Consider the following 17064-nt stretch of genomic DNA (forward strand, 5'->3'; position numbering starts at 1 on the left):
AACAACTTGGCAGATTTCTTTTATTAGAAAAACTGCCCCAAAATATTGAGAAACGTGGTTAGAACCATAGGCTAAAACATATCTAAGGGCAGAGAGGCAATGTAAATGAATAAACTATTGCTTCTTAGCTATTTCTAGGGTTGTGTTTTAAAGGGATTTGCTCAATTTCAAAGACTGCCAGAAAGCATTAAAAAGTACTCTTTAGGGGTTGGAGTGATAGTACAGTGGGTAGGGCATGCACGCAGCTGACCTGGGTTCTATCCCTATCCCTGGCATCCCATATGGCCCCCAAAGTCCACCAGGAATGAATCCTGAATCTGCATCAGCCAGGAACAAACCCAGAGCACTGCCAGGTATGACCTCCCAAAACAAAAATCAAGCGAAAAGCACTCTAAAACTTAGTGCAGACCAAACAAAATTAGCCTAATTCAGACACTCATCAGAGTATCAAGCAAATGCCTGTGCTATATGTTGATGTTCCTAGTGCTATTAAACACCAAACTTATGGTCTTACCCTCATATGAAGGCCCTCATATGAGTATATGTACAGTAGGTATATAGGATGGTTCACTGACAGCTATGTGCAAATGGTCTCTGGAGTTAAGCTACTCAAATTGTCCACTTGTCAGATATAACTGGGGGAAATTACTTTGCTTTTTTGCCTCTTTTACAAAGGATTCTCTGGTTATGAGAATTAAATGAGGTGATATGAACACTCAAGTCAGAACTAACATATAGTGATGTAGCTATTTTTACATTCATGAACACAAGAAGCTGAGATTTGTATTAATTTGCAAATCAATGAACAACAGGAGGACAGTGACAGTGACCTACTGCCTGGTCTCACATTCCTCAACAAATGGCACTAGCCAAGCTGTGTCTGTTCACTTAGCGTTCTTAACATTCTGTCATACGATGGTCATTTGTAGCCAATAGAGTAGAACACATTCCAGAAAGGAAAGCCAAAGGAAATACCTCAAATCAAGGTCTTTAAAATGCTTTGTATCCTATTTATGAAATCAAACTTAGATTAAGGGGAGAGTAATATCTGGAAAGACAACATGGAGAATAAAATTCTTCCCAGATCATTTCTATAGTGTTGCTGAGAGCATTCAGGTCTGGGGAAACAGGCAAAGAAAGCTTGCAACTGAGAGAGGGAAAGTGAAGCTCTATGTTCTTGGGATAAATGTATTGATGACTTAAATCTGAGTGTTTGGTGACAGAGCTAAACTTTATTGCGTCTGGGCTTTGACGTTTTTTTTTTTGGTGCCACACCTGGCAGTTCTCAGGCTTACTCCTGTCTGTACTGGTACATAAGTGGTGCCAGGAATGGCAGCTGGGACGGGTACATGCAATTCAAGTGCCTTAACTTCTGTAGTGTCTCTGGCCCAGATTTAATCTTTATTAAACATTGCCAATATTATGTACTACTATAAACAATAAACTATAAAGGAATATAATTACAATTAACTTTATATGGCTTATATATTATACATATTATTTTGTTTATATTTAAATCATGTTTGTATCATATATTCCCAAAGGTTCGTTCATCTTGCCCTAAACACTTTTTCTCCAATTACTCAGTAAGTTTTGTTTTGTTTTTTGGGCCAGACCCCCTGGAGCTCAGGATTTACTCCTGGCTCTGCCCCCAGGGATCACTTGGCAGGTTAGAAGACCATATGGAGTGCTGGGGATCAAACTGGGGTTTGACCCTACTGGCTGTATCATCTACTCAGTAGCTTTTATTGGCAGCATATAAGAACAAAAAGGTCTACTTCAATGGTGAAACAAGACTACCGTGAAGTGTTCAGTTTAAAGCAGTTTAGAAAGGCAGAGACCATTTTTTTTTTCAAGTTCAAACTGGAGAATAACGTAACCCTTAGCTACAGTGAAAACTATGACTCTATATGGGCAAAGAGAAATTAGCGTCTTGGTGTCTGCAGTCACCGGGGGACTAAATATATTTCTCTATCCCTTCTAAGGAAAACAAATCACTAAGTTCGTAACATGTCATTCCAGGTGGTAGCTGCTATTTTTTTTAACACTTTTGTGTCAAGGTAATTGAGACCCCCATTAAGAAAGTGTTTTCAAGATTAACAAAATACCCAAGAAGCCAAACTGGAAAATGAAAAAAATTTTAATTACAGATCAAGCTTACATAGTGTTAAATGTTAAAAACTCAGCTGTAACACTCCTAACATCACTGCAGGACCTCACAAGAGCCAAGATGGAGCCAAGCTGCTGTTCTTCCCCAGCTGGTTATTCCCCAGTGTGTTGCAGGAGCACAGTTATTCCACGTCCCAGCCAAGGAGAACAAAGGGCCAACTTATAAGAAGTACAGTTAACGATTCTGAGCTTCTCATATACACACTCTGCATTCCGGGATTGGAAGACTCCAGTTCTAAGCATGTTCACTGTGCCCAGAGTGCTGGAGGATCAAGTGGAATATGATATGGGAGTGCTTTAAAACCGTCAGATACCACACGCAGAGTATTCAAGTGCCACTCAACTGGGAAGAAACGTCCCATTGCCCACAAATCACAAATATAAATCTGAAAGAAATCTAGCAGCTTTTTTTCTTTTCGTTTTGGGGCCAAGCCTGGCAGGAGCTCAGGGTTTCTTCCTGGCTTACTCCAGGGTTTCCTCAAGGCTTACTTCTGGCTGGGTTCTGTGGACCTTATGGGATGCTGGGCATCAAACCTGGGTCAGCTGTGTGCAAGGCAAACTGCTATTGGCTGGTATGATCTCTCTAGCCCTGTCACGCCTGAAACCTAGAAGTTTTTCTTGGACTACATAATATTTGTAAATCAGACCCACCGGACTCAAGACAAAGGTAAGGTTCCTATACCTGTCTTTACAAAGACTTGGGTTCTTTTCATTTTTGTTTACTTTTCAACTTAGCTTTTACCAATGAAAGTTTAAGACATCGGTCCCAACATCTCTCATAATCACTTTGGGCACTGATGGAGGGGAGAGGGGCATGTATCACGGTAGAACAAACCAGACAGCTTTCTTTCATGATCCTTTGCTTAAGGGTCAAGAGGAATATGATACGGGAGTGCTTTAATGCCATCGAATATCACATACAGAGTATTCCAAGCAACTCTCAACTAGGAAGAAATATTTGAGGAGCTAAAATAAAGGGCTGGTCCATGAGCCCCAGTGTTCTACCCCTAATGCCTCACAGAAGGCACCTTCAATCCATGCTCTTGATCGGGAGCAAAGTACCAGCAACGCCTCATTTAAGGGGCTTAGAGGAACAGAGAACATTCATCAACCAGGACTCCAGGTTGACAGATCCAAAATGACAAATCTTTCAATGCCATTCCCATGACTGTTCCCACAATGTCTATGGCTACCAAGTACTTGTAATTCTTTCTCTCCACCAGAAAAATGTGGTTAGGATTCAGTTCATCATTTAATCTTAGACTCCATGTAAGAAAAGGCAGAAAACTGTCACAGGTCACTGAAGAGCAGCAGCTTCGTCTGAATGGAACCGTTTCCTCTGACTCGACAGCGCCACCATCTGGTCTCAGTTTTTCCCTCTGAGGGAATGACTGCAGACTGTGGAACCTTCCAGTACTTGAACCTCACTGATGATGATTTAGTGTGACACTCAGCTTTGCCAGTTAGGTCCAAGATAAAACAGCAAGATTTGGGGGCTTCCGAGAGAAGTGATGATTCTGGTAGGAGATGGCTTTAGAATGAAAGAGATGACTCTTCTCCTTCGCATATTTTCTCCTCACATTCTGACGAGAATATCAGTCAGAAATGTTCCCCGTCTTTTCTACCACCACCCTCCTGAGTGGGAAGGGAGGTTTAACAGCTCGGTATGCTGGAGAGTAAGTATCATCAGAAAATCTGTGTACTCAGATGGTTGTTCTATCAGCAGTCTCCAGGAAATCCTCAGACACTTGCAATACGTGAGCGAAACCTTTGAAATCACTTTCAAAGGAGATTAGGAACCACCAGCTACAGATGGGTTTTGCTATTTGTACACTTTCACCTCATGATTCCTAACTCCTCTTAAATTTCACTCAAGTTTCCATTGAAGTGGAAATCAATGAAAAGAATCCTGAAGCTAACAGAGGTAGATGTTTCACGATTTTATATTATATATAAATGAAACCACCCTATTTCAGAAGTTATTTTTTATACTGAAAAATGATGGAAAGAGTATGCATTAGAAAATTATTTCTCAATCCATTATCTTTTGAAAAGCAAAATTTGCATACCCGTCCTGTAATTTGTATTAGGGTAAAAATTATTGCATGTTTCAAATTATTTTTAATATATTACCTGATTTAGAATCATGGAGATAGTGTATTATTTTTCAAAGGGATAAAACAAGTTTGCCCTTGGGCAGCTACTTAAGAGTTAGTGTTGCAATGACAGTAGCAAATGTAGCATTTCAAAGATCCAACCTCTTCCAGGTCCCAATTTAAGAGGCCAGGAAGAATTAACTTTGCATTTTTCAAACATGTATGGGACCATCTCTTTCAACAAAAAGTTGATCCCTAACTACAACCAGTCTGTGCAACAGTACAGGCTCCTGGCCTGTTCACATAGTAGGTCACAGGAACCCACTGGCTCTGTCGGTTACTTGAAGAAAACTGATCCAGTTTACTTAGTGTTGCTATCGGTGGCTTCTTCGGTCATCAGCGCTTTAGAGATGCTTACCGTGCGCCCACAATCCAGGAAGGACATGCCCAATGCAATCAAACATTGCCAACTCTGAAAGATAAAATTTGGGCATCATCAGTCGCCAGTCTCCTGACTGTTCTCACTGCCCTACTCCCATGTAAACTGGCTTTCTCCTGCGAACGCCCAGCTTTGCCTGTCTTCTATCAGCAAGACTGTACAAGACATGCACCCAGTTTCATACCCTTCCAAACACACCAGAACCCATCTTCCTCAATACATGCTAGTTTCTGTCATGGTGTTTTGGCAATTTTCAATACTAACTTCTGTTTCCTACTGTTGTGTGTTTGTGGTGTGTTTCTTTTATTCAAGTAGAGATTCCCTGAAGACAATTTTTTCCATTCCTCATGATGGCGGTACAACTGAAACAGTCTCTCAAAGTGCTCTGCTCTATGAAGTCCATATTTTAGAGATAAACAGCAGTAACCCACATGTAAATCAGTCTTCAGCCTTAAATCTGGATTGTCAACAGTTTCAAGTTTCAGGATGACAGACAATTTGGCATTTTAATAACCAATGTGCATGAAGGATTCTTTCATTACTTCATTTTCTTAAGGGGTGTTTGCTGGGAATTGAGCCCATGTGAAGTTCACATGTGAAGTATACACTCTATCACTTAGCCTATCTCTGGTCCTGAATTTCCTTGACTTCTATAATGAATATTTAAAACGATTCCTGTCAGATACTGGTTTGAGAAGTAGGTAAGAATTATTAAGAATTACTTATAAAGAATAACTAGTCTGTTATTTATTTTGGTTTTAAGGCCACACCCAGCATGGTCAGGGGTTACTACTGGCTCCACACCGAGGAATCACTCTTGGAGGGCTTGGGGGAGAATGTGGAGTGCCAGGGATTGAGCCCTGGTCAGCAGCGTGCAAGGCAAGCACTTTACCTGCCATCCTATCTCTCCAGCCCCAACTAGCCTCTAATTCTTTTTTTTTTCATTTTGGCTCACACCTGGCAATGTACAGGGGTTACTCATGGCTCTGCACTCAGGAATTTCTCCTGGTGGTTATCAGGGGACGATACAGGGATGCTGGGACTTGAACCTGGGTCAGCTGCATGCAAGGCAAATGCCTTACCCACTGTGCTATCGCTCAAGCTCCTAGTCTCTAATTTTTTTTTTTTTTTTGCTTTTTTGGGTCACACCTGGCGATGCTCAGGGGTTACTCCTGGCTCTGCACTCAGGAATTACTCCTGGCGGTACTCGGGGAACCATGTTGGATGATGGGAATCGAACCTGGGTGGGCCATGTGCAAGGCAAACGCCCTACCCGCTGTGCTATCGCTCCAGCCCCGAGTCTCTAATTCTTAATCAGTCTTTGAAACATAGTATAAATTTTGCTGTCACCAATTTTCATCCTTTGTATTATTTTCAAGAAACCTAAAGAGAAGAAGGTAAGTTTGTGGCTGGTGTTATTGTAACTGATTTTCATTAATATTAATGAAAAGCATGACTTGAAAAATAGAGGGTAAATATAACTATAATACATATATTATTCTATAACATATGTATTATACAGAAAATACATATATATCTATAATACATACATGTATAATTAGCACCAAGCTAATATATTGAAATTAGCACTTTGATGTAATTTATTCTAGATCCTTACATTCTGTATTATAAAGGTATAATAATTCTTCACTCTCTTGAATTTCCTAAATAGGTTATGGTTTTTAAAATGATTTTTAATACTGTTCAGATAACCCAGTAAGAGAATATCACTATTTCTTTAGTTCCTTATTGAACAGGAATTTAGAAGTAGAGTTGAATAGGGATGTGAAAACACATGAGCTCTGCCCCAAAGCTCTAAAATCAGGCAGCACAACGCTTTTCCAGTTCCATCCTGCACTGCTCTCTATTTCCTACATTGTCACCCTTCTCTTACTCCCTCAAACATACGACTCTTGTCATAAGAATGTCTGTCTAACCATGGAAACCAGACAAAAATGATGTCTCCTAGAAACCAAGGGGTGTGTGTGTGTGTGTGTGTGTGTGTGTGTGTGTGTTGGGGGGGCAGGGTACACGTGTGCATGTGTGTACATGTGTGTGGTGTTAGGGATTAAATCCAGGGCCTCACACGAGTGAGGCATATTTTCTGCGACTGAAGCACATTCCCAGCCCTAAAAACCGAAGTCAATTTTATGGTTACAGATATTACTTCGGGGGCGGAGAGAAAGTACAGGGATTAAGGTGCTTGCCCTGAATGTTGAGCCCAGTTAGAATCCCTGAGCACTTACGAATCACTCCTGGTAGTGCTCAGGGAATCTGAGGGAATGCTGGGGCCTGAACCCAGGTTGACTAGGGCATGCAAAGCAAGTGCCCCAGCTGTTGTATTCTATGGCCTCTGGTCCTTGAATTTCTACATGTTCCACCTCTACCACCACTGCATCTTTGAACTCATGGACTCCCCCTCACATACCCTGTACTGGACGGACTTACCAAGTAAAATACAAAGCTCAGATAAGCCAAGCTGATGACAGCAGCCACCACATATAATGACACATGCCCTAGGTCCTGGACATAAACCACTACAAAGTACATGTTTATGGAACAGACAATGAGGACCAAGATGCCACCGGCAATTCGCCAGCCCCTGTAAGGAAAAAAAAAAGGCACTGGTGAAATAGTCTAAGCTAGCTATTAACATTAAAATAACACTACGGGGACCAGACAGCAAAGGTGCTTGCCTTACAGATGGCCAACTCCCATTCACTCTCTGCCACCACATAATTTCCTGAGAATCATCAACTGCAGCCCTGGAGACCAAGGTACTGCCAGGGTGACCTGGATAAAACTCAGGCCCCCACCCCAGGGTCCAAGCAGCACTACATCTTTTACTTTGGTTTTGGGGCCACACCAGCAGTGCTCAGGGGTTACTCCTGGCTCTGCACTCAGGAATCCCCTCTGGCAGTGTGTGGGGGAACATATGGGATGCTGGGATGGAACCAGGTGGGCCACATGCAAGGCAAACACCCTATCCTCTGTACTTAACGCTCAGGACCCAGCAGCTCTGCATCTTGCATAGAACTGACAGCTGAACTGGCTGAGAATCTCTAGGAAGGGCCCCCAAGCCTCCTTAGCATGGCTTGGGAGAGACACTACCACTCACCCTCCCCAAATGAACATTATTTTGTGGGGTAGTAGACAGCAGCAAATAAGTTCTAGACATTTCAGGCTGAACTGAAAATAAGTAAAAGTAAAGTAAAGGCCCTCCCGTTGATCGTCGATTTGCTCGAGCGGGCCCAGTAACGTCTCCATTGGAGACTTTGTTGTTACTGTGTCTGGTGTATCGAATACTCTCGGTAGCTTGCCGGGCTCTCCGAGAGGGATAGAGGAATCGAACTCGGGTCGGCCATATTGTCCGCTTGCAAGGCGAACGCCTTACCCGCTGTGCTATCACTCCAGCCCTAACTGAAAATATTCTTAATATATTTCAGATTAGGATAATGAGAGAAAATAATAATCCCTATGATTTAAGTTCCTAGAAATACAACAAGTCACGAGAATCCCTTTAGAGGCAGCTATCATTTCAAATACACCATTTCCTTAAAGCTGTAGATAAAAGTGTTAACGGTGTCAGCTTATGGCTTTTCTCTCATTTATTGTGGAATTTAAATTCAATGATGCTGCTGAAATTAAATCCCTCAAAGTTGAACATTTTCCTCAAGAAACAAAAAATAGGGTCATATTCACAGGCAACATTTTCTATGCCAAAAGGCATAGAGAAGGAGCTCTGTCACTTCTCAAAGCAGATGACTTTTTCCGTTTGTGTGACTGTCCTTTTGCTGAAGAAATGTCCCCCCCGCATCCCACAGAGAACTGAGAGTACACTCACAATCCGTTGGCAAAGTCATTCATTACTGGCCGCAAGCTCGTGAATGTGAGGATGGGTATGAGGGCGAAGGGAAGCTGGAAAAGAAGAACCAGGATTAGCTGGGTCAGCTGGGGCTAACGGAAGCTCTGTGTCACTCTAGAGAACAGCACTATCAGCAAAAACTAAATACAGGCCCTATTTGTTCCTTGAGAAATACTCCTACCCGTAATACCAAGATGCTGCATTATGATGAAAGCTATAGAGCTATTATTTTTTTTAATTTTTGTTTTTTATTAGAGGGACACCATGAGGTACAGTTGCAGACTTACAAATTTTTGTGCTTGGGTTTCAATTATACAATGATCAAATACCCATCCCTCCCCCAGTGCCCGTTCTCCACCACCACAGGTCCCAGTATCCCTCCCACCCCCCACCCCCCCCCCCCATCCCATACTGCTTCTGTTGCAGGGCATTCCCTTTTGTTCCCTCTCTCCTTTGGGGTGCCGTGGTTTGCAAAAGAGGCATTGAGTGGCAATCATGTTTGGTCTATAGTCTACTTTCAGCATGCTTCTCCCATCCTGGGAGGAGGAGCCTCCCAACACCCTTTATTTGGTGCTATTATAGAGCTATTAAACCTAAGAATCAGTTGTGATTTTAAGTGTCTTTCTAGCAGCTTTGTCTTCTTAGCCTCCATAAAATTTATTATTGTCCTATTATGTTAATTTAACATTTCCTTGTACTGGTTAAGAGTGTTTGATGTTCTAGCTTTTAATACACATACAACTAACTATATATAGTCCTAGCTTACAATGCATACACAAACATGATGCCAATTTTGAAACCCAGGAAGTGCCAGAGAATTCATGCACACTGACTACACACGTGTGTGTATGAAGCAGACACAATCCTGTGACTTTTCCTTCCTCTTTTACTTCCCCCAGAATGCAGTACTAGGCTTGGCACCCAAAGACAGAATACAAAGTTCTGTGACTATAAGGGCTACAAGTTTCCTTAGCACCCTCATTACCTGTAAACTCTGAAGAACATTCAAGAAGTCATTCATTCCTGTTAGACGCTCTACGTCTTGGAAGACAGAAACAAGCAGAGTAGGAATGATGGCAATAGAACGGGTCAGAATCACCCGGGCAAAGCGTGACCATTTTAGGTTCAGGAATCCCTGGAAGAAAACACAGAAACAAGATTTCTGTGTAGCTGAAACAGAAAACAGAAACAGATCTAGGGATGTTCAGGAAGATGTTAGAAGCAAGGGCGTAAGGAGTAATAGAAGGGCAACCTCCTTTTCTGCTCAATCAGTTAAGGCAACACGAACCTCCATGACAAACTGGCCAGAATAGGTTCCTGTCATGGTGGAGCTCTGTCCGGCAGCCAGGATTCCCACGGCCCAGATGTAAAGAGCGGCAGGTCCAAAGTAACATCCCAGGACAACACCCTGAGAGAAGCAAGACAGACAGGTTGTGTCAATGACTGGCTTAGACAACATCCAAATCAGCATTTCTCTGGGGACTCCCTCTTCTTTGCTGTGCATCCAGCTACACCGAGTACTATTCTGGGCAATGTTTTGAAGGTACACTCAGGTCCTGATATGAATAAAGAGATTTTCAATTAAAAAAAATGTTACTTTAGTCCCCAGTCAAGTCCTTTCTCTTTTTCAGATTCCTATAAACTTCATCCTCAATCTAGAAGTTAAAAAATTCTTAAAAGCTCTACACTTTGCCTAAATTACATTTTCTTGTTTCAGTGTTTTTGGGACATACCCTACAATGTTCAGGGCTTACTTCCAGCTCTGTGCTCAGAGGGCCATACACTGAACCCGGGTCATCCACATATAAGGCAAGCACCTATCCCACTGTACCATCTCTCTGGCTCCCAAATTACATTTCTTTTCTTTTCCTTTTTTTTTCTTTTTAAGCCACACCTAGCTGTTCTAAGGGTTTACTACTGACTCTGTGCTCAGGACCAATCCTGGCATTATTCAGAGACCAATACGCATGCTGAGGACTGAACCTACATTCAAGGCAGGGCAAGTACTACTGCTTGTACTATTGCTCCAGTTCCTGTCAAATTACATTTCTTAACACATCATTCTGAGAAACAGTAAAATGAAGAAAAATAATCTGAGAATAGATACATATGTTTATGTATGCCACACACCACATTTTTATTATTAGAGGGTGACAATGTAATCAACATAAAGGGTCTGACAGGTCACAATTAAGAAACAGATTTTTTGTGTGTGCTAATATCTATTTATTTATTTTGCTATTTGGGTTGTACCCAGCAATGCTCGGGGCTACTCCTGGTTCTGCACTCAGGAATTTCTCCTGGCAGTGCTTGGGGGAACATATGGGATGCCAGGGTCAAACCCAGGTCAGTTGTGTGCAAAGCAAATGCCCTACCTGCTGTACTATCGCTCTGGTCCCAAGACACACCTTCTTTAGTCACCCCAATCATTACGCCTGAACAACAAGATGCTATCTATGGAAGTTTGGGAATGACTGGTACAATTTCTTTTCATCTGATCCTCTATTCCCTCCCAGGTAACAAAATGCCTGTCTGGCATCTAAACTTCTGAAATCAGTGACTCTCCAGAGGAGACATGCTCAGCTCTGAAGTGAGCCCACATTTATGCCAAGAACACTGATTTGGAAACACAGATCACAAATACAAACAGGCTTACCCCTTTATATATGTCCACTGTTAGTGTGGAGTTATCATCAGGAAAAAGGTGAGTATGGTGACTGCTGCTGTTTTTACAGACTTCAAACTGAAACACAAAACAGTATAGGAGCAACTTTATTTCTTTCTATTTGCTTTTATTATTTATTTCGCTGTGCTTGAGATAAACTCAAGGACCTCCTATATCTGATGCATGAGTCACATGTCCCGGCATAAATCAAAAAAATTTTTAGCTCCTCTCCAAGTAGCACTGGGTGTGGCTGAGGAAATCCCTTGCATTTAACTGTCTGCCCAATTGGCCGAGAGAGAGAGAGAGAGAGAGAGAGAGAGAGAGAGAGAGAGAGAGAGAGAGAGAGAGAGAGAGAGTGTGTGTGTGCAAGCACATGTAAAGGAATGGACCCCAAGGATCTCCTGAACACCAATTGAGATCTCCCATTTGTTTATAGGGGCCACCCCTTGCAATACTTAGCCTCATACCTTGTGCTGTGTGTGTATGTGTGTGTGTGCGCACGTACGCATGTGGTTGGGGAACAGGGGGAAAAAGGGGCATATGGAACCAGGAGTTGAACTTAGGCCTTTGCATGTATCAGGCATGCACTCTACCACTTGAGTCATCTACCCAGCCCCAGAAACTTTAATTTTGAGGTAAGGAATGGATGAGAAGAGCTCACTTTGATATTACACACAAATCACATTTGATACAAGATGGAGGTAAGATAACTGGTTACAGGCTATAATATGAATAGATGCTGGTGCCAAACCAAATTTGATGCCACGTGTTCTCTTCCTTCATAATTTCTCTATCTGCCCCCAAATATCATCAAAGTATTCAGAGCCTTAGCCAGAACCACCATCTTCCAGTATAGCGTCAAATTAACCAATCCAAAGGGAAGAGGAGAGGCACAATAATATGTTCCCTAGAGTTTCCAGAAAACATAAATTGGGTTAGCCGCATAATGCAGATTTGCAAGGTGATACTATAAAGGGAACAGGCACTGTTTAAAAAGGAATGCTCCACAAATGTTCCCAGGGCAAACCTGGGAGTCTACAATGTTACCCAGCATGCCATTGGCGTTATTATAAACAAAAAAAGGCAAGATTCTTATCAAGAGAATTAATACTTGTACTGGTGGGTCCCGGGCTGGAGAGACAGCACAGCGGGTAGGGTGTTGGCCTTGCACGCAGCCAACATGGGTTCGATTCCTCCGCCCTTCCCGGAGAGCCCGGCAAGCTACAGAGTATCCCACCAGCACGGCAAAGCCTGGCAAGCTACCAGTAATGTATTTGATATGCCAAAAACAGTGACAACACGTCTCACAATGGAGACGTTACTGGTGCCCGCTCGAGCAAATCAATGAACAACAGGAGGACAGTGCTACAGTGGTAATGATGGGCCCAGAGATATTGTAAGGCAGGCAGGGTATTTGTACTGTACGTGCTAACCCAAGTTCAATCTTTGGCATATATTTCCCCAAGCACTGCCAGGAATGATTCCTGAGCAAAGTCAGGAGTAATCCCTGACAATGTCAGCGACGGTCCACCAAAAAACAAACAAAAAAACTGAGAGAGAGAGAGAGAGAGAGAGAGAGAGAGAGAGAGAGAGAGAGAGAGAGAGAGAATTTTAATCCTTGTATTGAGCACCGTAAGAGCTGAGTTGTTGACAAAAACATGTTAAGGAAGGAGCAGAAAAATACCGAAGCCAAGAAGCTCAACTGAAGCACCGGCCTCATTCCATTGAGAGAAATTCACTTTGTGAAACCCACTGGAGAGAGAGTGAGTTGCTGAAACCCACTCACATGACTTTTTGGGCCAAGAGTTATTTTTTAAAAAAAATTAAAAGACCTCAGGACCATTAAAGCTTCTTACAGGAGCCAGAAAAATAGTATAGTGGGTAAGGAGCTTACCTTGCAACCTGGGTTTGACCCTGACACCCCTGTGCCAGCCAGGAGTGATCCTTGAGTGCAGGGCCAAGAGTAAACCTTGAGCACAGACAGGTATAACCCCCCAACCCCAGTCCCAACCCTAAAACATTTGTTTCACATGGCAATCCATATAAACACTGGATTTTTTTTTTAAATGTTGATGGACTAGGGCCTGAAGTAGTGTAGCAGTTAGGGTGCATGCCGAGCCTGGATTCAATTCTTGGCATCACATGATTTCCTAAGCATGACTGGGTGCATTCCTGGAGGCCCCGAGTATGCCACGAGGCCTGGTCCTGGAGGTCATCAGCACTGCAGAGCCTGAGCAGCATGGCAACCTTGGACCCTTGCTGGCTGAGAACTGAGGAAGGGCCCTGGACCTCCTGGGAAGCCAAAACTCAAAAAATGTTTAAAAAGGCATTTTCAAAGAAAATTAAGAAGAAAAGGCCCTTAGGAAGACTTCGAATATAAAAGAATATCGACAATAAGGAGTCCTTAGTGACAGGTGTCAGAGATCTTGTGCCTGGGAAACAAAATGGTGACCCGAACTAGAAAGGCAATAAGGATTCAAGAAGACAGAGAATTCAAAATGAGAAACGGTCTATCCCAGCGAATTTTTCTGTCTGTTGACTCTGCACAACCTCTCCTCTTCAGCAAATGAAAGGACTGGCCAGAAGCTGGCAGTTTACAAAACAAAGGAGATGACAAAGAGGCAAATGGATATAGATTTGAGGCCATCAACATAACAGCATGGAGCAATTTTGAGTCTGAGGTTACCTCTCTTGTTGGCCCCAAATCTGCAAAACACTGGTCCATCCTTGGCTAGGCACAGACTGGACTAAAACCAGGCGGCTATAAGGCTACAGATCTATTTCCTGTGAGCTCCAAGTCACAGCAGTATTTTCCTATCCGGTCCAACTTTCGCTTACCCTCCCCTTCACTACCATAAGGGACATGGTTTACTCACCACTTGCTTGTTGCTTTTCTCAAAAAATGCTTCGGCAAAAACGGAGACGACAAAAACATTTATGATGAAGGACACGAAGAGAGCAATGCAGGATTCAATGAAAAAGTACTTATTGGCTTCTCGGACTTCTTGTTTATTGGCTCGGTTTACTTGTCTGGACTAGACAGATAACAGCAACAGTTAATTTTTGACTAGCCGGAATGAGTTTCTACATAGTATTTCATACGTTTGGAGTCAGCTAAAAGATCCAGAGTGCAAACAATTGACCAATTGAAAAATGAGAGTCCCGCTGACACCCGAGTTCACCAAGAACTTCATGACCCTATGAATACATTACACATTCCCCACCTAGGAAACAGTGATAAAGTGATTACTAAGCTCTCAGTTATTGCAGCTGGAAAAACTGCTGCTCCCTCCATCCTACCCCCCCCCTCCCCCCGCCCCACCAAACAACCTGATTTCATTTCAGAAAGGTCTAAGACCTTAATTGTCAGTCTCTAAAATCTCCCACTAAGCTGGTGTGTATGACTGACAGAACAGGGCTGGCTGGGTTCCTTCATGACAAGCTTGAGACTGAAACATAAAGACTTGATGCATAGTGATTTAGGAGTCAGCGTTGAGGTTAGACATCCTTTTCCTGAATTTCTGATCTACCACCAGTTAGCTGATTTTCAAAATAATTGCCAGCAAAGACTGAAACAACAAAGTCTTTGATGAGTACAGAGCAAAAGAGAGAGAGAGAGAGAGAGAGAGAGAGAGAGAGAGAGAGAGAGAGAGCGTGCTATGATGGTCTCAATAAAATAAGTACTGTTGGTGGTTTCTCAGACATCCTGTTTATTGCTCAGTCTTCCTGCCTGGACCTTCCAGACTGTTTATGAAGAATGAACCCAGCCTCTCGTCAGTCACTTATGGTTATAGGTAAGTAAATCAGAGTCCAAGCGTGTGTAGTTCATAAATATCCAACCATGTGAAAATTCCTTGTTCCTTCAAAGAGCTAACAGTTTAAACTAAAAGTGTGTCCCCTGTCGCACTCTTAAAGGCAAAGATCCCATCTGGCTCACCTTAACTAAGGCAGAATGCAGGTACATGTTGTGTGGCATGATGACAGCTCCCACGATGCCCACAGCCTGCTCGATCTGTGGGGTGTGACATCCCGAACAAGACGGCACGAACAAGCCCCTGAGTACCTGGATCTGGTTGGGTTTCACTGTAACATACTACACAGCAACATAACAACCATTAGCCTTCTCAGGAATAGGAGACAGGAGGAATAGCGAAGAGCATCCTTACAACATACAAAATAGAATCCTTTACTCCTTACGACCATCTTCACCAACAAGCAAAGTAATAAAGAATAAAGAATAATAATCTAAAGAACACAGATTATCAAAAAATAGCAGCCTAAAGAGCTTTCTGTCGGGTGTCAGTGAATTCAGGACTCCGGTATCATACATGTACAAGCTAGATAGAATGCAGTTGGACTTCTAAAGTAATAAATTGGCTACAAAGGACCTTTTTGATATTAGCTTCGTAATATAATGTCTATGGGACAGAACCAGAGATAGAATCTAATCTTTTTGGAGGGAAGGGTTGGACCACTCCCAGCAGTATTCAGGGGCTACTCCTGACTTTAGGCTCAGGAGTGACTGGTGGTGCTCAAGGAACCATAGGCAGTGTCGGGGTCTAAACAGGGTCAACCAAAGTGGCTGCATGCAAGGCAGGCGCCTAACCTCTTGCACTGTCTCTTTTGTCCCAGAGTCAACTATTAATTATTAAAACAAAATTCTTGATTATTTACTTGTATTATACTTCTGTTCACAGTGTCATCTAAAAATCACTAATGTTTGCCACTAGTGTATGCTGCAATATTCATAAACACATCTCTTTTTCTGGTTTAGCATTTCTTGGATCTTGGACCAAGGTGCATAATCTACTCTTAGATTAGACATATTTTTATTTTTCGCAGTGCGGGACATCAAACCCAGGACCTCACAAAGGCAAAGCCATATGCTCTATTGTTGAGCCCCATCCTCAGTTCTACATAGACATTTTTAAAAGTTATCCAGGTCAATATGCAGAAATCAGTGTGCTAACAACTAGGATATAAAAAGTGCTTATTACAAGACAAAAATTCCTAGGTGAAAAATTCCTAGGCATGTCTGGGGTGGGGCACAAATTATAGTTCATCAACTGTTGCAATACAGGGAAAGTTCAAGTTGCTGTTGGCAGAAACTAAGACAAGCAAAAATAGGTTTGCTGTAAGTGAAGAGCCAAGAATAGCCCTGCAACCCTCCCTCTGCTCCTCTCTCGAAGGCTGGTTATTCTGTTGTTAGAACACGCCAGCTGGAACCAGGTCGTACAATATCAAAAGTCCTACACAATTCAGTCTGTTTTTTTAAAACTTGGGGTCACTTGCAGACCTTCCTGAAACCTAGTGTACTGTAGCACTGTTCTCCTGCTGTTCATCGATTTGCTTCAGTGGGCTCCAATAACGTCTCTATTGTGAGACTTGTTCTTACAGTGACCATAATCCTGCAAAACTGGGTGAGAACTGAATTTGGGGGGGAAGAAGAATTAAGTTTTCTTTTATAATTTATTTTTAATTTTTGAAATTTATTTTAGGTTAGATAACATGGTTACAATAGTGTCAATTTTTAGGAATTTAAAATTTATTTTTCATTTTTTAATTTATTTTAGGTTAGACAACATGGTTACACTGTATCACTTTATCACTGTCTTCCCGTTGGGCCCAGTAACATTGTGAGACTTGTTACTGTGTTTGGCATATTGAATATGCCAGGAGGACCTTGCCAGTCTTTGCTGGGGGGGCGGGATACTCTCGGTAGCTTGCCGGGCTCCTCGAGAGGGGCGGAGAAATCGAACTCGGGTCAGCCATGTTGGCTGCGTGCAAGGCAAACGCCCTGCCCGCTGTGCTATCACTCCAGCCCAACATG

General features: G+C 42.6%; 1 protein-coding gene across 3 annotated transcripts in view; it reads right to left on the minus strand.

Moving 5' to 3' along the window:
• Positions 1–17064, minus strand: part of SLC11A2 (solute carrier family 11 member 2) — a 31019-nt gene that overhangs the window by 3093 nt on the left and 10862 nt on the right. For 2 of the 3 annotated variants that reach the window (XR_008793315.1, XM_056120281.1), the window contains exons 8-15: positions 15172–15327; positions 14111–14269; positions 11226–11312; positions 9858–9977; positions 9555–9704; positions 8549–8622; positions 7153–7306; positions 4684–4737 (exon numbers count right to left, since the gene is read on the minus strand). Coding sequence is in view for 2 of the 3 variants with exons in the window: in XM_056120281.1 (XP_055976256.1) it covers positions 4684–4737; positions 7153–7306; positions 8549–8622; positions 9555–9704; positions 9858–9977; positions 11226–11312; positions 14111–14269; positions 15172–15327 (954 nt within the window). In the remaining variant the exon portion in view is untranslated. Of the gene's footprint in view, positions 1–2122; positions 4738–7152; positions 7307–8548; positions 8623–9554; positions 9705–9857; positions 9978–11225; positions 11313–14110; positions 14270–15171; positions 15328–17064 lie in introns of those variants that run through there. The other variant, XM_056120282.1, reaches the window with a different exon arrangement.

Source organism: Sorex fumeus, unplaced genomic scaffold (assembly GCF_029834395.1).
Source record: "Sorex fumeus unplaced genomic scaffold, SorFum_2.1 ptg000042l, whole genome shotgun sequence".
Lineage (NCBI taxonomy): Eukaryota > Metazoa > Chordata > Mammalia > Eulipotyphla > Soricidae > Sorex > Sorex fumeus.